Source organism: Macaca nemestrina, chromosome 5 (assembly GCF_043159975.1).
Source record: "Macaca nemestrina isolate mMacNem1 chromosome 5, mMacNem.hap1, whole genome shotgun sequence".
Taxonomy (NCBI): Eukaryota; Metazoa; Chordata; class Mammalia; order Primates; family Cercopithecidae; genus Macaca; species Macaca nemestrina.
In genome coordinates this window covers 25,856,148-25,879,242 of record NC_092129.1, presented here as the reverse complement: position 1 = coordinate 25,879,242, position 23,095 = coordinate 25,856,148, and the positions used below count along the sequence as shown (strand labels likewise).

At 35.8% G+C, this 23,095-nt stretch overlaps 1 protein-coding gene across 5 annotated transcripts in view; it reads left to right on the top strand.

Moving 5' to 3' along the window:
• The window catches only part of LOC105465516 (TBC1 domain family member 32), a 227,177-nt gene that overhangs the window by 50,260 nt on the left and 153,822 nt on the right, over positions 1-23,095 (top strand). For all 5 annotated transcript variants that reach the window (XM_071096373.1, XM_071096370.1, XM_071096374.1 and 2 more), the window contains 6 exons: positions 530-654; positions 16,296-16,497; positions 17,086-17,168; positions 19,570-19,708; positions 20,366-20,453; positions 22,713-22,831. In XM_071096373.1, coding sequence (XP_070952474.1) covers positions 530-654; positions 16,296-16,497; positions 17,086-17,168; positions 19,570-19,708; positions 20,366-20,453; positions 22,713-22,831 — 756 coding nt within the window. The remainder of the gene's footprint in view (positions 1-529; positions 655-16,295; positions 16,498-17,085; positions 17,169-19,569; positions 19,709-20,365; positions 20,454-22,712; positions 22,832-23,095) is intronic.

The window sequence follows — 23,095 nt, the reverse complement described above, 5'->3', positions numbered from 1 at the left end:
TTGGTTCAGTCTTTGTTTTCTTATTAGGTGACATCATTGACTATTGGCCAGCCCATGAATTGGCTCTCCTTAGTCGGATGTACATTCATGACGCGAATGTGTATAAGAGGATGACACCCTTAGAAGGGATGGCAGCGTGTTAGATATCATATATAATGTAATTATATTGGATACTCAGGAGCCCAGTGGGTGGGAAATAAAGAGCAAAGTGGAAATACAAGGTCTACTACATTTGCCAACCAGAAATATATATGAAACTGTAACAAGAGCATAAATTCTTAATAATTCTTAATTAATTTGGGTGAAAAAAAATCTGTATTTATTTGCTTCATCAGTTGGGCTGGTAAAATAATATAATAACACATTTTATTCAGATATATTATTTCACAGCCAAACAAATCATTAAGCTTGTTTTTTGTTGTGATAATATAGCTTTACAAGACTATATACAATCCTTGAATTTTAGTCTGTGATATGTTAGCATGTCATTAAATTATGTGATTTGTCTTGTTTTCTTTTTAATGTACAGGCATCTCCAAATTGCTCTGAGACAGCTTTAATTCATATAGCTGGTATTTTGGCAAGAATTGCATCTGTAGAAGAAGGACTTATTTTACTCCTTTATGGAGCAAATATGAACTCTTCTCAAGAAAGGTATGTGCTATTTTAAATCTGGATAATTATTCCAGGTATAGTTTGGTTTTCTCACAAGCCACTAATAATATATTAAATGATCTAAAAAAAGTTGGAATAACCAGGATTATGGACTATGCAGGCAGAGTAGACCTTGACGTCTGTAATTTCAAACTAAGGAGAGTTCGCTCTTGATGGGTCTCCTTACCCCCCTGATTGTCTGCTCCCTTGTATTTTCACTTACAGACTTTTGTCACACATGATTAAGTCAAACCAAAGACGTGCAAAGAAGCTAGGTACTTTTTTCTTCCTCCTCTAGTTCCTATTTTCTCACTTAACCAATGGTAATATTTTAGTGTTTACACTTCTAGACTTTCTCTGTGCTTATAATTATCCAGTGCATCAGAGAGACCTACATACAAGCAGTCATATTTTTATCTTCTCTTTACAAAAATGGTATTATATTTTAAACATTACCCTGCAGCTTGATTTATTTTATAACTATGGGAATTTTCTTAGGTGAATACAGAATGAAACATGATTTTTAATGGCTGCATTATACTTTTGTGTATAGCTTTACCACAATTTATTCAAACATTTTCCCTCTTAGTGAACATCAGATTGTGTCTAGGATTTTTCGCTCCATAAATAACACTGCAATAAGTGTTCTTTTTTTATTTAGCTTGGTATTACATTAATTGATGTTCAAATGTTGAGCCAGTTTTACATACCTGAAATAAATCCCACTTGTTCATGATGTATAAATCATTCTTACACTTTGTTGGCTTTCATTTGCTAATATTTATTGAGGATTTTTCCTCTATGTTCATGAGATATATCAGTCTGTAGAATTTGTAATGTCTTTGTTTGGTTTTGGTATTATTGGAATAGTGACCTCATAATAAACGAGAAGTTATTCTTTCTGTCTTCTGGAGGGTATGACACAGAATTGGTTTAATTTCTTCATAAAATATTTTATAAAATTCACCAATTTTAGCCTGGTGTTTTTTATTTTGGAAGGTTATTAGTTATTGATTCAATTTTTTTAATAAACAGAGGCCTATTCAGATTGTCTACTTGCTCTTTTGTGAATGTTGGCAAAATATGTCTTTCAAGGAAATGGTCAATTTATCTAAATTATCAAATTTGTGGTCACAGAATTGTTCATAATATTTCCTTATCCTTTTAATATCATTGAAATGAGTAGTGATGGCCCCTCTTTCACTTCTGATGTTAGTAATTTGTGTCTTCTCTTTTTTTTTCTTAGTTAACCTGACTAGAGACTTATACATTTCACTGTTCTTTTCAAAAAACTAACTTCTAACTTCTGGTTTCGTTGATTTTTCTCTATTGATTTAATGTTTTTAATTTTATTGATTTCTCTTCTAATTTCTATTTCTTTTCTTCTTACTTTGGATTTAATTTTCTCTTACTAGTTTTCTATGGTGGAAGCTTAGATGATTAGTTTTAGCTCTTTTCTTCTTTTACAATATTTGTACTTTTATACTTGTACTTAATGCTATAAATTTCCCTCTAAACCACATCTTTCTTACATCTCATAGTTTTGGTAAGTTGTATCTTCATTTTTCATTTAGTTCAAAATATTTCCATTTTCTCTTGAGATTTCTTTTACCCTTGTATTTTTTTTTTTTTTTTTTTGAGATGGAGTCTTGCTCTGTCACCCTGGCTGGAGTACGGTAGCGTGATTTTGGCTCACTGCAAACTCCGCCTTCTGGGTTGAAGCAATTCTGGTGCCTCAACTTCCCAAGTAGCTGGTACTACAGGTGCATGCCACCATGCCTGGCTAATTTTTATGTTTTTATTAGAGATGGGCTTTCACCATGCTGGCCAGGCTGGTCTGGAGCTCCTGACCTCAAGTGATTCACCTGCCTTGGCCACCAAAGTGTTGGGATTACAGACCTGAGCCACTGCTCCCAACCCTTGTGTTTTTACAGATCTGCCAGCACACTTTATATAATTTCTAGTTTTTAAAGTTTATTGTATGTTTTATGGCCCAGAAAGTGGCATCTTAGTGAATTATCTGTGTGAGCTTATGTAATATATATTCTACTGTTGTTGGATGTCAATTACATTCAGTTGATTGATGGTACTGTTTGGTTCAACTTTGACTTTACTGACATCCTGCTGAATCTGTCAATTACTGATAGAGATATGTTGAAATCTCCAGCTCTATTAGTGAATTCATCTTTTTCTCCCTGCAGTTCTATCAGTTTTTGATTTAAGTATTTTGATGCTTTGTTGTTATGTACATACACATTAAGGATTGTTATGTCTTCTTGGAAAATTGACCCTTCTGTTATGATTTAATGTTCTTTTTTACCCTTGATAATTTTCCTTGCTTTGAAGACTGCTTTGTCTGAAACTAATGCACCTACTCCAACTTTCTTTTGATTATTGTTAGCGTGGTATGTATTTCCTCCATTCTTCTTTTACTTTTAATTTATCTTCGTCTTTATGTTTAAAGTGTAAAGTGGGATTTTTATAGACAACATATAGTTGGGTCTTGACTTTTAATCTACCTTGATAATCTTTTATTGACATATTTATGACATTAACAATTAATTATTGATATAATTAAATTAATACTTACCATATTTTTTGCCCTTGGTGGTTTGGTTTTTTTTTTGTCTTTTACTCTTTTTGCCTTATCTGGCTTTGATTGAGCATTCTATGTGTTTTCATTTTATCTTCTTTGTTAGTATATCAATTATACTTTTTTGTCACTCTTTTTAATGGTTGCTATTAAGTTTGTAATATAGATTTACAACAGAATTAGTTGTAATTGCTAAATATATTGTTTTAGTTGTATTTAGTCCTCTTTCAAATAACACTATATCACTTAACATCTAGTCAATGACCTTATAAGTGGTCATTTCCTCCCTTGTGTCCCTTATATCATTTCTGTCATTTACTTTTTCATAAACTATAATCACCAAATACTTTTTTTGCAATAATTACTTTGAATAAACTTATCTGTTAGATTTGCTTTGTTGTTGTTGTTGTTGTTATTGTTGTTTGTTTCGTTTTTGAGACAAGGTCTCACTCTGTTGCTCAGACTGGAGTGCTGCGGTGTGATCTCGGCTCACTGCAATGTCTGCCTCCCAGGCTCAAGTGATTCTCATGCTTCAGTCTTCCAAGTAGCTGGGACTATAGGTGTGCACCACCATGCCCGGCTAATTTTTTGTATTTTTAGCAGAGACAGGGTTTCACCTTGTTTCCCAGACTGGTCTTGAACTCCTGAACTCAAGCGATCTGCCCGCCTTGACTTGCCCAAGTGCTGGGATTGTCGGTGTCAGCCACCTCACCCAGCCTCATTAGATTAATTAACAAGAAAAATAAAGATTTTATGGGTTATCAAATGCTTTATATTGCTAGCCTTTTTAATTTTAGTAAGATAGTCCTGAAAGTGATATTGCTGGGTCAGAGGGCCTGTACATTTTATGTCTTATAGATCCTGCAAGATTACTTTTCAAAATAGTTGAATTTTACCTTCTTGCCAGCAGTCTATGGGAAGTATGAGGTATCCCCTCCTTTTTATATTCTTGTCAGGACTGCATAATCAGTTTGTAAATGTTTTGGCAACCTAATGAGTGAAAGATCTTGTTTTGATTTATATTTACTTATTCAATTTATGTTTACTTACTTGATTCATATTTCATGTGTCATCTCACTGAGTTTGAGCATCTCATTGCTCCTGCGGCAATAGGGTTATTGGCTATTTCCATTTCCTTGATAGTAATGTTTCTTTCCATATCATTTGTCCATTTGAAATTTGATTTATTGTTCATTGAGTTATATATGCATACAGTAAACATAAAGGTTTATTATAAAAAGTAGCAGTTCCTTTCTTGCTGTCTAGAGACAACTACTTTCAGCTGTTTTTGATGTTTTCTTTAGTGTTTATGTTATCAAATAATGTGGATATAATTTCTTTTAGCTTAAGGCTAAATTGTCAATTGTTCATTGACTTACAACAGTTTATCTCTCTTCCCTGCTTTCCCCACCAAACACACAAATACCTATAGGTACCTAGTCCCTTCATTCTCCATCCGTGCAAATACTGTTGTGCAATCAACTTTTTAATGTTTTACTGTATTCACATTATTGTGAACACTTTTCACAGCTGAGCCATGTGATATTCTTTTGTTACTTTTCTATTCTTTCACAATTTTTGCTTTCTCTGGAGTTAATTTTTTTTGTTGTTGTTTGGTACAGTTTTCAGTGTACTTAGCTTTCACTGCAGTGCTAAGCCATCTACATGTTTTTTTCTAATTGACTAAATCCTCTCTCAGCATATTATAATACCAAAGTCCATGAGTTTAATTAAAGACATCTGTTTTTGAGCCTTCCCACCTACTTTATCAGAATGGGTTTCTGCCTCAGTTTTGTGCATAACTTTTACCTTGAAATACACTTTATCATCATTATGGAGTAGCCTTATTTTTCATTTTCCTTTCTCTGGAAGTTTTTTTTTTGGCTTTTTTTTGGTGTTTAGTGATCCAGAATGTTATGATGTTTCTTGATGAAGTTCTACCTTTATGTACTAGATGAATGTCTTTTTAAATTGACACATAATAATTGTACATATATTGATGGACATTGTAAATTTGAAGATTTATGCCTTTTAGGGAAAATATGTGGTTTTCTTCTTCTTTTTTTTTTTTTCTTTCTGAAATTCTATTGTTTGAACTTGGACATTCTCATCTGTTCTATTTTCTATTCCTTTTAAAATCTTTTTTTCTGGGAACTTTTTTCTGCTTTCATTTTCTAGCCTTTCTGTTGAAATTGAATTTTTCATTTAAGCTGTGTGGGTTTTTTTTTTTTGTTGTTGTTGTTTGTTTGTTTGTTTTTGAGACAGTCTTACTCTGTTGCCCAGTCGGGAGTGCAGTGGCACAATCTTGGCTCACTACAACCTCCACCTCCTGGGTTCAAGCGATGCTTTTGCCTCAGCCTCCAGAGTCATTGGGACTACAGGCGTGTGCCACCACACCTGGCTCATTTTTGTATTTTTAGTAGAGATGGGGTTTGAGCATATTGGCCAGGCAGGTCTCGACCTCCTGACCTCATGATCTGCCAACGTTGGCCTACTAAAGTGCTAGTATTATAGGCATGAGCCACTGCGCCCGGCTTTTTTTTTTTTTTTTTTTAATTTAACAGAGTTTCATTAAGCAAAGAACAATTTGCGAATCAAGCAGCCTCCTCAGCCAGGGTAGGCTCAGAGAAACTCCAGCACAGCCTCATGGTGGAAGATTTATGAACAGAAACAGAAAAATGATGCACAGAAAGTGTAAGTGAGGTATAGAAAAAGTCATTTTGGTGACAGCTTGCTGTTTGCATTATTTGAACACAGTTTGAACAGTTGGCCCACTTTAGTTGGCCAACGGTGATTGGTATAAGAGTAGGTTACAGTCTGTTTACACTTCCATCTAAGTTATAGTTCACTATGTACAGAGAAACGTTTAGGCTGAACTTAAAATATGCAAGGAGGCAGTTTTAGGCCAAACTTAATTCAACAGCTCTTTTTTTTTTTTTTTTATTATACTTCAAGTTCTAGGGTACATGTGCACAACGTGCAGGTTTGTTACATAGGTATACATGTGCCATGTTGGTGTGCTGCACCCATTAACTTGTCATTTGCATTAGGTATGTCTCCTAATGCTATCCCTCCCGCCTCCCCCTACCACACCCCGTGACAGGCCCCGGTGTGTGATGTTCCCTGCCCTGTGTCCAAGTGTTCTCATTGTTCAATTCCCACCTATGAGTGAGAACATGTGCTGTTTGGTTTTCTGTCCTTGTGATAATTTGCTGAGAATGGTGGTTTCCAGCTTCATCCATGTCCCTACAAAGGACATGAACTCATCCTTTTTTATGGCTGCATAGTATTCCATGGTGTATATGTGCCACATTTGCTTAATCCAGTCTGTCATTGATGGACATTTGTGTTGTTTCCAAGTCTTTGCTGTTGTGAATAGTGCCGCAATAAACATACATGTGCATGTGTCTTTATAGCAGCATGATTTATAATCCTTTGGGTATATACCCAGTAATGGGATGGCTGGGTCAAATGGTATTTCTAGTTCTAGATCCTTGAGGAATCGCCACACTGTCTTCCACAATGGTTGAAATAGTTTACAGTCCTACCAACAGTGTAAAAGTGTTCCTATTTCTCCACATCCTCTCCAGCACCTGTTGTTTCCAGACTTTTTAATGGTCGCCATTCTAACTGATGTGAGATGCTATCTCATTGTGATTTTGATTTGCATTTATCTGATGGCCAGTGATGATGAGCATTTTTTCATGTGTCTGTTGACTGCATAAATGTCTTCTTTTGACAGGTGTCTGTTCATATCTTTTGCCCATGTTTTGATGGGGTTGTTTGATTTTTTCTTGTAAATTTTTTTAAGTTCTTTGTAGATTCTGGATATTAGCCCTTTGTCAGATGAGTAGATTGTAAAAATGTTCTCCCATTCTGTAGGTTGCCTGTTCACTCTGATGGTAGTTTCTTTTGCTGTGCAGAAGCTCTTTAGTTTTATTAGATCCCATTTGTCAGTTTTGTCTTTTTTTTTTTTTTTTTTTTTTTTTTTTGAGATGGAGTCTCGCTCTGCCGTTCAGGCTGGAGTGCAGTGGCCGGATCTCAGCTCACTGCAAGCTCCGCCTCCCAGGTTGACGCCATTCTCCTGCCTCAGCCTTCCGAGTAGCTGGGACTACAGGCGCCCGCCACCACGCCCGGCTAGTTTTTTGTATTTTTTAGTAGAGATGGGGTTTCACCATGTTAGTCAGGATGGTCTCGATCTCCTGACCTCGTGATCCGCCCGTCTCGGCCTCCCAAAGTGCTGTGATTACAGGCTTGAGCCACCGCGCCCGGCCAGTTTTGTCTTTTGTTTCCATTGCTTTTGGTGTTTTAGTCATGAAGTCCTTGCCCATGTATTGCCTAGGTTTTCTTCTAGGGTTTTGATGGTTTTAGGTCTAACATTTAAGTCTTTAATCTATTTTTGTATAAGGTGTAAGGAAGGGATCTAGTTTCATCTTTCTATATATGGCTAGCCAGTTTTCCTAGCACCATTTATTAAATAGGGAATCCTTTCCCCATTTCTTGTTTTTGTCAGGTTTGTCAAAGATCAGATGGTGGTAGAGGTGTGATGTTATTTCCAAGGGCTCTGTTCTGTTCCATTGGTCTTTAACTCTGTTTTGGTAACAGTACCATGCTGTTTGGGTTACTGTAGCCTTGTAGTATAGTTTGAAGTAAGGTAGTGAGATGCATCCAGCTTTGTTCTTTTGGCTTAGTATTGTCTTGGCAATGCAGACTCTTTTGGTTCTGTATGAACTTTAAAGTAGTTTTTTTCCAATTCTGTGAAGAAAGTCATTGGTAGCTTGATGGAGATGGCACTGAATCTATAAATTACCTTAGACAGTATGGCCATTTTTACAATATTGATTCTTCCTATCCATGAGCATAGAACGTTCTTCCATTTGTTTGTGTCCTCTTAAAGGAGGACAAAATAACAAAATAAGTTGAGCAGTGGTTTGTAGTTCTCTTTGAAGAGGTCCTTCACATCCCTTGTAAGTTGGATTCCTAGGTATTTTATTCTCTTTGAAGCAATTGTGAATGGGAGTTCACTCATGATTTGGCTGTCTGTTATTGGTGTATAGGAATGCTTGTGATTTTTACACATTGATTTTTTATCCTGAGACTTTGCTGAAGTTGCTTATCAGCTTAAGGATATTTTGGGCTGAGACAATGGGGTTTTCTAAATATACAGTCATGTCATCTGCAAACAGGGACAATGTGACTTCTTCTTTTCCTAACTGAATACCCTTTATTTCTTTCTCTTGCCTGATTGCCCTAGCCAGAACTTCCAACACTGTGTTGAATAGGAGTGGTGAGAGAGGGCATCCTGTCTTGTGCCAGTTTTCAAAGGAAATGCTTCCAGTTTTTGCCCATTCAGTATGATATTGGCTGTGGGTTTGTCATAAATAACTCTTACTATTTTGAGATACATTCCATCAATACTGAATGTATTGAGCGTTTTTAGCATGAAGGGCTGTTGAATTTTGTCGAAGGCCTTTTCTGCATCTATTGAGATAATAATGTGGTTTTTGTCTTTGGTTCTGTTTATATGCTGGATTACGTTTATTGATTTGCATATGTTGAACCAGCCTTGCGTTCCAGGGATGAAGCCCACTTGATCATGGTGGATAAGCTTTTTGATGTGCTGCTGGATTCGGTTTGCCAGTATTTTATTGAGGATTTTTGCATCGATGTTCATCAGGGATATTGGTCTAAAATTCTCTTTTTTTGTTGTATCTCTGTAGGCTTTGGTATCAGGATGATGTTGGCCTCATAAAATGAGTTAGGGAGGATTCCCTCTTTTTCTATCAATTGGAATAGTTTCAGAAGGAATGGTACCAACTCCTTGTACCTCTGGTAGAATTCGGCTGTGAATCCGTCTGGTCCTGGACTTTTTTTTCATTGGAAGGCTATTATTGGAAGGCTATTAATTATTGCCTCAATTTCGGAGCCTGCTATTGGTCTATTCAAGGATTCAACTTCTTCATGGTTTAGTCTTGGGAAAGTGTAAGTGTCCAGAAAATTATCCATTTCTTCTAGGTTTTCTAGTTTATTTGCGTAGAGGTGTTTATAGTATTCTCTTATGGTAGTTTGTATTTCTGTGGGGTCAGTGGTGATATCCCCTTTATCATTTTTTATTGCATCTATTTGATCCTTCTCTCTTTTTTTCTTTATTAGTCTTGCTAGCGGTCTATCAATTTTGTTGATCTTTTCAAAAAACCAGCTCCTGGATTCATTGATTTTTTGGAGGGTTTTTTGTGTCTCTATCTCCTTCAGTTCTGCTCTGACCTTAGTTATTTCTTGCCTTCTGCTAGCTTTTGAATGAGTTTGCTCTTGCTTCTCTAGTTCTTTTATTTGTGATGTTAGGTTGTCAATTTTAGATCTTTCCAGCTTTCTCTTGTGGGCATATAGTGCTATAAATTTCCCTCTACACACTGCTTTAAATGTGTCCCAGAGATTCTGGTATGTTGTATCTTTGTTCTCATTGGTTTCAAATAACATCTTTATTTTTGCCTTCTTTCGTTATGTACCCAGTAGTCATTCAGGAGCAGGTTGTTCAGTTTCCATGTAGTTGAGCGGTTTTGATTGAGTTTCTTAGTCCTGAGTTCTAGTTTAATTGCACTGTGGTCTGAGAGGCAGTTTGTTATAATTTCTGTTCTTGTACATTTGCTGAGGAGTGCTTTACTTCCAACTATGTGGTCAATTTTGGAATAAGTGCAATGTGGTGCTGAGAAGAATGTATATTCTGTTGATTTGGGGTGGAGAGTTCTGTAGATGTCTATTAGGTCCACTTGGTGCAGAGTTGAGTTCAATTCCTGGATATCCTTGTTAACTTTCTGTCTCGTTGATCTGTCTAATGTTGACAGTGGGATGTTAAAGTCTCCTATTATTATTGTATGGGAGTCTAAGTCTCTTTGTAAGTCTTTAAGGACTTGCTTTATGAATCTGGGTGCTCCTGTATTGTGTGCATGTATATTTAGGATAGTTAGTGCTTCCTGATGAATTGATCCCTTTAGCATTACGTAATGGCCTTCTTTGTCTCTTTTGATCTTTGATGGTTTAGAGTCTGTTTTATCAGAGACTAGTATTACAACCCCTGCTTTTTTTTGTTCTCCATTTGCTTGGCAGACCTTCCTCCATCCCTTTATTTTGAGCCTATGTGTGTCTCTGCATGTGAGATGGGTCTCCTGAATACAGCAAACTGATGGGTCTTGACTTTTTATCCAGTTTGCCAGTCTGTGTCTTTTAATTGGAGCATTTAGTCCATTTACATTTAAGGTTAATATTGTTATGTGTGAACTTGATCCTGTCATTATGACACTAGCTGGTTATTTTGCTTGCTAGTTGATGCAGTTTCTTCCTAGTATTGATGGACTTTACATTTTGACGCGTTTTTGCAATGGCTGTTACCTATTGTTCCTTTCCATGTTTATTGCTTCCTTCAGGATCTCTTGTAGGGCAGGTCTGGTGGTGACAAAATCTCTAAGCATTTGCTTGTCTGTAAAGGATTTTATTTCTCATTCACTTATGAAACTTAGTTTGGCTGGATATGAAATTCTGGGTTGAAAATTCTTTTCTTTAAGAATGTTGAGTATTGGCCCCCACTCTCTCTGGCTTGGAGAGTTTCTGTCGAGAGATCTGCTGTTAGTCTGATGGGCTTCCCTTTTGTGTGTAACCCGACCTTTCTCTCTGGCTGCCCTTAAGATTTTTTCCTTCATTTCAACTTTGGTGAATCTGACAATTATGTGTCTTGGAGTTGCTCTTCTTGAGGAGTATCTTTGTGGCATTCTCTGTATTTCCTGGATTTGGATGTTGGCCTGCCTTACTAGGTTGGGGAAGTTCTCCTGGATGATATCCTGCAGAGTGTTTTCCAACTTGGTTCCATTTTCCCCCTCACTTTCAGGCACCGCAATCAGATGTAGATTTGGTCTTTTCACATAATCCCATACTTCTTGGAGGCTTTGTTCGTTTCTTTTTACTCTTTTTTCTCCACACTTCTCTTCTCGCTTCATTTCATTCACTTAATCTTCAATCGCTGATACTCTTTCTTCCGGTTGATCGAGTCGATTACTGAAGCTTGTACATTTGTCATGTATTTCTCGTGTTATAGTTTTCATCTCTATCGGTTCTTTTAAGGCCTTCTCTGCATTGATTATTCTAGTTATCCATTCATCCATTCTTTTTTCAAGGTTTTTAGTTTCTTTGCGCTGGTTATGTAGTTCCTCCTTTAACTCTGAGAAGTTTGATCGACTGAAGTCTTCTTCTCTTAACTCGTCAAAGTCATTCTCTGTCCAGCTTTGTTCCGTTGCTGGCGATGAGCTGCCTTCCTTTGGAGGGGGAGATACGCTCAGACTTATTGAATTTCCAGCTTTTCTGCCCTGCTTTTTCCCCATCTTTGTGGTTTTATCTGCCTTTGGTCTTTGATGATGGTGACGTACTGATGGGATTTTGGTGTGGGTGTCCTTTCTATTTGTTAGTTTTCCTTCTAACAGTCAGGACCCTCAGCTGTAGGTCTGTTGGAGTTTGCTTGAGGTCCCCTCCAGACCCTGTTTGCCTGGGTGTCAGCAGCAGAGGCTCCAGAAGATAGAATATTGCTGCACAGTGAGTGTTGCTTTCTGATTCTTGCTCTGGAAGCTTTGTCTCAGAGGTGTACCCAGCCATGTGAGGTGTGAGGTATTGGTCTGCACTTAGTTGGGTATGTCTCCCAATTAGGCTACTCGGGGGTCAGGAACCCACTTGAGCAGGCAGTCTGTCCATTCAACCTCCATGCTGGGAGATCCACTGCTCTCTTCAAAGCTATCAGACAGGAGCATTTACCTCTGTCGAGGTTTATGCTGCTTTTTGTTTAGCTATGCCCTTTCCCCAGAGGAGGAGTCTGCAGAGGCAGGCTGGCCTCCTTGAGCTGCAGTGGGCTCCACCCAATTCGAGCTTCCCAGTGACTTTGTTTACCCACTGAAGCCTCAGCAATGGCGGGCACCCCTCTTCCAGCCTCGCTGCCGCCTTGCAGTTAGATCTCAGACTGCTGTGCTAGCAATGAGGGAGGCTCCATGGGCATGGGACCCTCTGGACCAGGTGTGGGAGATAATCTCCTGGTGTGCTAAGACCCTTGGTAAAGCACAGTATTAGGGTGGGAGTTACCCGATTTTCCAGGTGTTGTGTGTCTCAGTTTCCTTTGGCTAGGAAAAGGGATTCCCTTCTCCCTTGTGCTTCCCAGGTGAGGCAATGCTTCACCCTGCTTCAGCTCTCACTGGTTGGGCTGCACCAGCTGACCAGCACCAATTGTCCGGCACTCCCCAATGAGATGAACCCGGTACCTCAGTTGAAAATGCAGAAATCACCCATCTTCTGTGTCTCTCACGCTGGGATCTGGAGGCTGGAGCTCTTCCTATTTGGCCATCTTAGGCATGCCCTCCCACCCACCGTGTGTTTTTGAGAGTTTCTGTAAGATGAATCAGGTTTATTCTGTTTTTCATATTGTGGCTGATAATTGAGGTTTTTCTATGTCCCGAATTACTGCTTGTTATTTTGATTTCCAGGTTCTAAAATTTTATTACCACATCATTTCCATTCTCCTTGTCTTTGGTGGTTTTATTGCCTACTGGAAAATTCTTTTACTTTTGAGTTTTAGTATTTATGGAGGGAGCAGTGAATGTATATGTTCAGTCTGCCATGTTTAACTAGAGGTCTTTATGAATAACAACTGTTTTTAAAATTTGGAAGACTAATTCTTTGTCATGAGTTCCAAGACTTCTTTTTATTGTCTACCACTTAACTCTATTTAAGTTTTTTTTTTTCTATATAGGTATTATTAATTTACATGTAGTCAGATTTTTCCCAATCATTATCTTTGTGAGATTTGGGTTCTTTTTTTTTTTTCTTTTTTGAGATGGAGTCTCACTCTGCTGCCCAAGTTGGAATGCAGTTGTGGGATTTCTGCTCACTTCAACCTCCACCTCCCAGGTTCAAGTGATTCTCCTGCCTCAGCCTACAGAGTAACTGAGAGTATAGGTGTGTGCCACCGTGCTGGGCTAATTTTTGTATTTTTAGTAGAGATGGAGTTTCGCCATGTTGTCCAGGCTGGTCTCGAATTCCTGACCTCAAGTGATCCACTCAACTTGGCCTCCCAAACTGCTGGGATTACAGTCATGAACCACTGCATCTGGCCCTCTTTCTTTCTTTCTTTCTTTCTTTCTTTCTTTCTTTCTTTCTTTCTTTCTTTCTTCCTTTCTTCCTTTCTTCCTTTCTTCCTTTCTTCCTTTCTTCCTTTCTTCCTTTCTTCCTTTCTTCCTTTCTTCCTTTCTTCCTTTCTTCCTTTCTTTCTCCTTCTTCTTTCTCTCTCTCTTTCTTTTTCTCTCTTTCTTTCTTTTAATATTAAAGAAAGTCTCCCTCACATTTGAAGTTAAACAGAGAAGGCATAAAATATTAGATTTTCTTCTGAATCTTCTTTGTCCAGTTAAAACTATAGATTCTGATTATTTATATTAATGGAAGACTGAAATAATCTCAAATGTTCAATAAGAGGCTAGTTGATTGAATTATGTTTACACAATGGAGCACTGAGCTGTCTGTGAAAGGGAATCTTTTTGTGTGTTTCTGTAGAGTTATTTTCAGGATATGTTGTTAAGTGAATAAAGGAAAACAGAAGAATGTTAATGGAATGCTACCTTTTGTATGGTACAAAGAAATATGAATGATCATATTTGTTTGTGTTTTTAAAAGAGACTGATGAATGGACAAAGTGAAAACTAATGAAAATGGTTAATATTAGGAGAGGGGAGAGAAAAATGTGGAGAAACAGATATGGAACCAAGATATCTAGGATTATACCTTAATTATACCTAGATTTGACTTTGGACTCATCTTGTTGTTTATGTACTAAATGTAAAAAAAAAAAAAAAAAAAAAAAAAAAAAATGAAGCCACAATATTTAAAAGCTGCAAACAAAGGTATTAGTAAATTTAGATATAAATCAAGTTAGTGACATATTCATGCAGAGAAAAGAATTACTTCAAATAATCTAATTTTGATTGATAATTTCCAGTGGGATATATTCTAAGGTGAAAAACATCCTCAAAGTAATCTTAAACTGCATTTAGTATATGTTTAGAAGTAATATTGCTGTTGCTGTTTTGAAATTGTTATACATAATTATAGAGCAAATAAGTAATTATAGTAGTGTTATAAGGAACTAAGATTTTCAATGTAAGAGAAAAAGATAAAAGTATAAAGTTAAATAAGAAACCTGAATCTTCATAATAAAAATAAAATTATGAACTTTTTTTTTTCTTAAGTTATATTTTTCCCAGCACTATCAGTGGAATAGTAGCAACTGCTTCACTGTGAGCTGTTATCTGTATTGTCTAAATATCTTTTTGTTCTAAGAAGAGACAGGAGTGGCTGATTCTGGGTCTGGGCCAGGAAGTGTGGAGGATGATCCTGGGATATCTTACCGTTTTAGAAGCAATCTAAGACCAATGGGATAGTGTCAAAAGGACCCCAGAGCCAACCAGAAGGGGCCTCCTACTGGCTTAAGATGGACAATTTGAGAATCAGAAAAATACTGACTACAATGATTGACATACATAAAGTATATAAAAAATGCATGCGTTTGAAAAGGCACTGAAATAGAAAACAAACAAAAAATAAACTTTATCAGTTACCTGCTGAAATTGCTAGGACACCAATTTATTAGTATGCAAGTTGATAAAAAGAAAATTTAAGCATTTTTTCTAGCCTTTTCTGTACAAACTGTATTTTAGTGCAACTAAAACATGAATGAGGAAAAGTTCTTCACAGAAGAATTCTAGCTAATAAATGCAAGATAAATGATATAATCAGAAAAATCATAATTTGATAATCCTTAATGAAATAGTAGATGTAGGAAATGATCATTAATGAATGCTAAATCATTAGGTGAAAGGTTGATGGGGAGGACTACATACTAGAGAGGTCAGGATGATACCATCTGACCAATGATCTTTAGCACCACTAAAATTGGGACATCCAGATAGTGCTTCATTCAGTAGGAGGTAGACAGCGGCAACCAACTATGAAGTTATTTTACCAAGGAAAAAAAAGGAAAGAAAACAAAAGAAATTAAACTTAAATCTAAATAATCTTCTAGATCTAATGATCACTTTATAGGGAGAACTAGAGAAAAAAGTTAAATGACACCATGGTAAAGCATGGTAAAGCAGTTATCCAAATAAACATGACTGTTTTCCAACAAATCAGTGGCATGGGGGAAAATATTAGGACCTGTAACTACAATAATCTAATGCACACCATTGAACTTGTGTAAATTCTGAGCATTTATTAAGTACTTATCTATTATTATTATCTATTATTATTTTTAAAAGTGTCTCAGCTGGCCGGACACCTGTATCTCAGCACTTTGGGAGGCCGAGGCAGGTGGATCACCTGAGGTCAGGAGTTTGAGACCAGCTTGGCCAATATGGTGAAACCTGGCCAATATAGTGAAATCCTGTCTCTACTAAAAAAGTACAAAAATTAGCCAGGCATGGTGGCATGTACCTGTAATCCCAGCTACTCAGGAGGCTGAGGCAGGAGAATTGCTTGAACCCGAAGGGCGGAGTGAGCCAAGACCGCGCCATTGCACTCCAGTCTGGGTGACAGAGTGAGACTCCATCTCAAAGAAAAAAAATTTCTCAGCCTTTGATATAGGGGAACTAAGTCCTGTTAACGGGATGGGGAATGTGTCAGTAAGTGCTAGGAATGGAGCATTTAGGATTATGTTTTCACTATAGAATTGACAGTATTTATCTACATGGCCGTGGTCTCAATGCGTCCATAATCTTTTAATTGTAAAGTTTTGCTGCTTTTTCACTGTCTCTATATTTTTTCCTTCCATCCCACCGAAATTGTTCTCATTGCTGGACATCTGCGCATGGGTGGGAACATGAATATTGACATATCTGAGAAAAGTTAGAGGAGGACTAAAAGGGATCCAAGCAAATGAAGAGTTTTTGTGACAAGACTAGCCTTTTTGGTATAGCTTTATGAAGTCAAGATTAATACAACCTTGGAATCACTTTCAGGTATCATCTTTTAGTTCTACAGGTGCTCATATAATTGCCCAGTTTTCGAAAAAACTTCTTGATGAAGATATTTCTATATTTTCTGGATCACAAATGTTGCCTGTGGTTAAAGGAGCTTTTATTTCTGTGTGTCGTCAGATATATAGTACATGCGAAGGCTTGCAGGTGTTAATCACTTACAATTTGCATGAATCTATAGCAAAGGCATGGAAAAAGGTAAGTATTTTCAAGCTTCGTTTTTCCTCCCTGCAAATCTTCATTTCAAATGTAAGCACCATTTTAGTGTTGTACTTTGGATGAGATAGTTAACTGGGCAAATATGACTTCTTTAGCATCACAGTACTCTAGGGAAGATAATGCATCTTAATTTGGCACAGGTTGACTGCAGTATCTCCTTTCCCAGTGGGACAAAGTTCTAAGACTTAAATGGGTACTGCAGATTCTTTTCTTCTCCTAGATGAGGCTTTAGGTTAATTTTCCTTACATAGACTAACACTGTTTGGGAGTTATTTTAAAGTAATTTTTAGAGACAGCTGGGTTTTCATTGTGGATACTAGAGATTGTAATGTAGCAATAGCCATATATGTATATATCAATGGACAACTAAGTCTTTTACCCCCATTTAATATGGTTTATTTGTAAAATATGTCACATAATATTTAATTAACAACTAGATAATTTAAAATTTGAAGATAACTTTGATTTTAATAACATTAAGGATTAAACAAAGATGCAGCATAGGAAATCTTATGGGTAGTGCTATCAGTAAGAAAAATAATATAAATTATTCTGCTATTTTTTTAGACAAGTTTGCTATCAGAAAGAATTCCTACTCCAGTAGAGGGTTCTGATTCTGTTTCTTCAGTAAGCCAGGAATCCCAAAACATGTAAGTACAATTGATGAAAGTCATCTATTTATTATATTTACTGAAATAAATTTAAAATTTATTAAAATATAATAGAATACTATGGCAAAAATGTTTTACTGGATGGTAAATGTATATATACAGGTTCAAGGAAAATTAGTTTGGAAGAACTTTAGAGATCATACAATACTCATAGCCTTTTAAAAATCTAACAATATTTATTATACTTGTTTCATTCTGGTTTTACATCTTAGATTAGGAAAAGTGACTTATTATCATGTTTCCAGAAAATTTAGAGAATTACTAAATACTAAAGTTGGAAAGTTAACTGGAGAGTTCAGTAGAAATAATATTTTCTCAAGTACCAATGAAGTGTATTTATATTTAAAATATGATTTTTCTAAATGTGTTGGGAGTGCATTTCAATTAGGTTTTGACTTTGGAAAATTATTTAAATCAGTATTTATATCAAATTTTAATGAAGATGTCTCCATGTTCCTTTACAGATATCAGTAGGATATAGAGTCAGATTAATGGGGAAAATAGATTTTTTGAACTAAACTCTGGCAACATATTTTTCTGGGTTCTGTCCTTATGTTTTAATCGAGTATTGGCATAGTCTAAAATGGTAATTAGGGAGAACTTGAAGGGCTATTCTTTGTTAAAGAGATGTTGAAGTGGAATTTGAATTTTTTTTAAGGTAGGTATAGTTTAGCTTACAAAACAATCAAACAAAAAGCCTTCTGCATTTCCTTAATGGTGTAATGGTTCAACAAATAGTTAATTCCCTAAACATTTGCTATAATTTATTTTCTAATATAGTTATCACACAATTAGCTGCTTTTTTTTTTTTTTTTTTTTTGCATTAAAGGGTGAGAAAAAACATTTCTATAGTTTATTTTTGAGGTAATTTTTAGATCTCATTTTTTAATCATTAATTTTCATTTTTAGTTTCAATAGTTATTATTTTGATTTTTATTTCAATGGTTTTCAGGGTTCAGGTGCTTTTGGTTACATGGATACATTCTTCAGTGGTGATTTCTGAGCTTTTTGTGCATCCATCACTCAAGCAGTATACACTGTACCCAATACGTCATTTTTTATCCCTTACCCCCCTTCCAGATTTTCCTCCTGTACCCCCAAAGTCCATTATATCATGCTTGTGCCTTTGCATCCTCAGAGCTTAGCTCCCACTTATAAGTGAAAACATGATATTTGTTTTTTTATTTCTGAGTCACTTAACTTAGAAAAATGGACTCCAGCTCCATCAAGCTTGGTGCAAAAGACATTATTTCCTTTTTTTAAAATGACCAAGTAGAATTCCATGGTGTATATGTACCACAATTTCTTTATTCACATATTGGTTGATGGGCACTTAGATTGGTTTCATATCTTTGCAATTGTGAATTGTGCTCCTATTAACATGCTTTTGCCTGTGGCTTTTTCATGTAATGACTTCTTTTCCTCTGGGTAGATACCCAGCAGTGGGATTGCTGAATCAAATGGTAGTTCTACTTTTAGTTCTTTAAGGAATCTCCATATTGTTTTCAATATTGGTTGTACTAGTTTACATTCCCACCAGCAGTGTAAAAGAGTCCCACCACATACATACCAACATCTATTGTTTTTTTGACTTTTTAATTATGGCCTTTTTTTCTTGCAGGAGTAAGTGGTTTTAATTTGCATTTCCCTGATGATTAGTGATGTTGAACATTTTTTTTTTCGACTGCTTGTCAGCTGTTTGTGTGTTTTGAGAATTGTTTCTTCATGTCCTTTGTCCACTTTTAAATGAGATTATTTGTTTTTTCTTCTTGCTGATTTCTTTGACTTCTTTGTAGATTCTAGAAATTAGTCCTTTGTTAGACATTGCATAGTTTGTGAATATTTTCTCCCACTCTGGGTTGTGGTGACTCTACTTATTTCTTTTGCCTTGCAGAAGCTTTTTAGTTTAGTTATGTCCCATTTATTTATTTTTGTTTTTGTTGAAATTGCTTTTGGGGTCTTAGTCATGAATTGCATAAGCTAATGCCCAGAAGAGTTTTTCCAATGTTATCTTCAAGAATTTTTATGGGGAGTTGAGGTTCGGAGAATTCACGCACAGCAGAATATTAATAGGAAAATAGAATGAAATTAGTTTGTTGATGAGAGAACCTAGGTATAATAAAAATGCTGACATATGCAGTTAACATTTTTTTTAATTCAGTGAAGAGAACTTATAGGTATAGAAAATGTAGGAATAAAAGAATTCACTACCAAAGAAACCATGTTTTTATTTAATTTTAAACCTTTATTGATTAGTTTGCAACCAATATGTACTGTGTAGCTTTAATTGTAAACAGGGTTAAGCTCAGCTAAGACATAGTCTTTGTTTTCAGTTTTTAGTATCTTAAAAAAAGCTCTAACTTTCTTTTACCTATTTCAGTATGGCTTGGGAAGATAATTTGCTAGATGATTTACTACATTTTGCTGCCACCCCCAAAGGATTACTACTTCTTCAAAGAACAGGTGCTATCAATGAATGTATGACATTTATGTTCAACCGATATGCAAAAAAATTACAGGTATGAATTACCATCTGCCACAGGCAAAGGGAGTTTTTGTAGTTGCAAAAGCCATTAAGAGCATCCTTCTGTTTTCTGTGTATGAAGAAGTTATTAAGCCTCAATTAAAAAACCATATAGCATTGTAATAGTCAACTTGATTTTTTTTTTTTTAGGAAAACATTAGAGAGTTGATATTAGTGTCTGTGGCTGTATTTACAGAATTGCAAATAACCAGATGGAATTGAGGAATGCAGTTAATTATCTTATGTTTTATAATTATGATATCAAACATCTGGATGTAGTGAAACTGGGTGGTTTTCCTAGAGAAGGAAACCTGTTGAGTCTAAATGTATATGTCAGTGAAGGTTTAGGCCTCACATTTTAAAGGAAACAAAAATATCTGTAGAGGCATTCTATTATTTTACTATTAAATAAATTTGCAATGTGTTTTAGTCTTTACTCAAACAGTAAAAGGCCAAAGGTCACTGGGTTGGAATCAGCTTTTTTTCTGTCATACTAAATATCCCTAGAGTTTTGGGCTTTTTAAGATCTTAGGTATGATTTTAAAATATTTTTCAGAGTTTGTTTTTGCAATTCTTACCATCTTGAAGGAATGTCTAGTTAGCATGCCATGTTTTCTTGCTTCTCATTGCTGTTCCATATTTATGTTGTTAGGTCAGCAGGCATAAAAAATTTGGCTATGGAGTTTTGGTTACACAAGTGGCATCAACAGCAGCAGGTGGCGTTGCACTAAAAAAGTCAGGTAAATGTTTCTTTTCATTAGAATTAGAATTATTTTAAACATAAAATGAGCAAGCCAACTGAAAATTTAACTGGCACAATCAAGTATCAGGATATTTACTCTAAAATTCTTTTTACTAAGTTAGACCTTATGTAAAAGAAAGTTACAGGATTTTCTTTTTGTCTTTCTTCTTCCATCAAATTCCAATAGTTTTGTGTTTCTGTGAAATGTATACAACCTTGTTCTCTTGCCTTGAACCAAAGGCAAATAATGAACTCAGGAGAAACGTACTTAATGCTTTAAGAATCTTCCTTCATCTTATAAATCAGAAGAATATCATCTTCTCTCAGTACAGTCCCATCTGATAGGATTATCTAATGCTCATTGTCAGTGGCTTATATATGCTTCAAAGTTTACACTCATTTACATAAAATTTCCTAATTCCCTTGCTCCCTCTTTTCTTCTTGAAATCATTTGTCCCACCCTGGCTTTCACATTATCTTTGAAGTTGGCAGTAAATATATATTCTTCCTTGTCCATTTGATTTGTAAGAAGTTAAAACATTGGAAATTTAATATGTCTTTTTTTTTTTTTAAATGAGACAGAGAGTTTCACTTTTGTTGCCCAGGCTGGAGTGCAATGGCACAGTCTCAGATCACTGCAACCTCCGCCTCCTGGGTTCAAGTGATTCTCCTGCCTCAGCCTCCTAAGTACCTGAGATTACAGGCACCCACCACCACGCCTGGTTAATTTTTGTATTTTTGGTAGAGATGGGGTTTCACCGTGTTGGCCAGGCTGGTCTTGAACTCTGACCTCAGGTGATTCGCCCACCTTGGCCTCCCAAAGTGCTGGGATTACAGGTGTGAACCACCACACCCAGCCAATATGTCTTATATTAAGGTTATCTGAGCTCTGAACAAGATATAATCCCTGATAGAGATGCTATGACAATATTTTTTTCAAGGCTTAGAGTTGAATTATAACATGAGTGATCACTACTGATTCTCTCTTTAAATACAAATACTTTTCCTATAGTATATTTTAAATTTGTTTTTTGGCTGAACTAATCTGGACTACTTGTATTATGAAACATGTTTCTTGGTTAAAAAAAAAAAATTATCCTAAACTGAACCACTAATTTTTATTCTTCTACTTAGAATAAAATTCATGTAGTGTAGTATTCAGAGCACATTAACTGAAGTGTTTGGAGACTAAATGTAACCTCAGATCTCACCCTTCGTAAAGTCATTAAGCTTCTGAGCATGATAGTCTCAAACTTTTCATGAGAGGAGTAAGTGTAGTTTTCAAAGTACAGGAGGAAGACGACAGTTTTTTGAGCTTCTCCAATGTCTTAGGTACTATATTAGGAACTTCACATATATTGTCCTGTTGATACTTCATGGCAATCGTGGAATATGGCATCATTATTTCAATTTTCAAATGGGAGAACTAAGGCTCCAGGAAGTCGCGGGATTTTTGCAAGGATGAACAGCTAATAAACTGGCATATTTGGAATTTAAACTCTAATATTCTCAGTTTTAGAGCCCATATTTTTTCTCTCATACCAGAAGACCCTTTCTGATCTAATATTGTTGTTATGAACTTCCTTATTTTATGATTAAATGTTGTGTTTTACACTTTTCCAGATGATTTTTCTACTTGATTTTTTAATAGACTAATTTGATAATTGGGTTTTATATTCATTTTCATTTAGTTGTATAGTATGACTCATAAGAATTTAAAGACTAGGTTGAAGCAAAAGTCGTATGAAATGCAGAATCATTCTTAGTGTGTAGAATTACAAAAAAAAAAATTAGTTACATTGGAATAAGGGCGCATACACTCTTTGGATGCCTACCTGGCCTCCTGTTACCTCTTTCTCTCCCCTCACCTCTGAAAAACACAACCTGATTTCAGACTGCCTTACTTTGCTGGCTGATTTGCAGAGCAAAGTATAAACCTGTTTATGTTTCAGAAAACATGCTCAGAGAAGTTACTGGCCAAAGTGAAGAAGCTGGGACTCAAAATTCCGCAGTCTTCCAGGGAAATAGTCTCTCAGAATTTAGTTATTACAGAGTTTTACGATAATGAAATATCATAAAAGTATATTAACAATAGCAGATATAATTTCTACCAAGAAGAGATTATTGCTTATATAAGATGCAAGTATGTGTCTTCTGTCAAAGTAGACCAGATTTGTCAGTGGGATCATCATATCTTTCCTTCATCATCCAAAGAAATATTACGCTATAAATGACTTGAAGTAATAATTCTTTTTAGGGTTTATTAATGAACTTATAACTGAATTATGGTCCAATCTGGAATATGGAAGAGATGATGTTAGGGTAACCCATCCCAGAACTACTCCCGTGGATCCTATTGACCGAAGCTGTCAAAAGGTAAGAAGTCATTTGGCTAATAATACACAGATTTGAGAAGCATTTCACAGAAATGAATTCATTCATACTTTATCCATATTCAGTTACAACCAGCAGACTTTTTAATGTATTTATTTCTCCTCTTTAATTTTCAAATTAGTATTTTTTATTTTCAAAATAAGTTTAGCAAATAATAGAAATCCCAGTATTTCATGGGAATAATATTTTGCAAGAATGATTTTCTTTTACTTTATGTTTATTAAAGTTTTTCTCCCTTCATGAAGA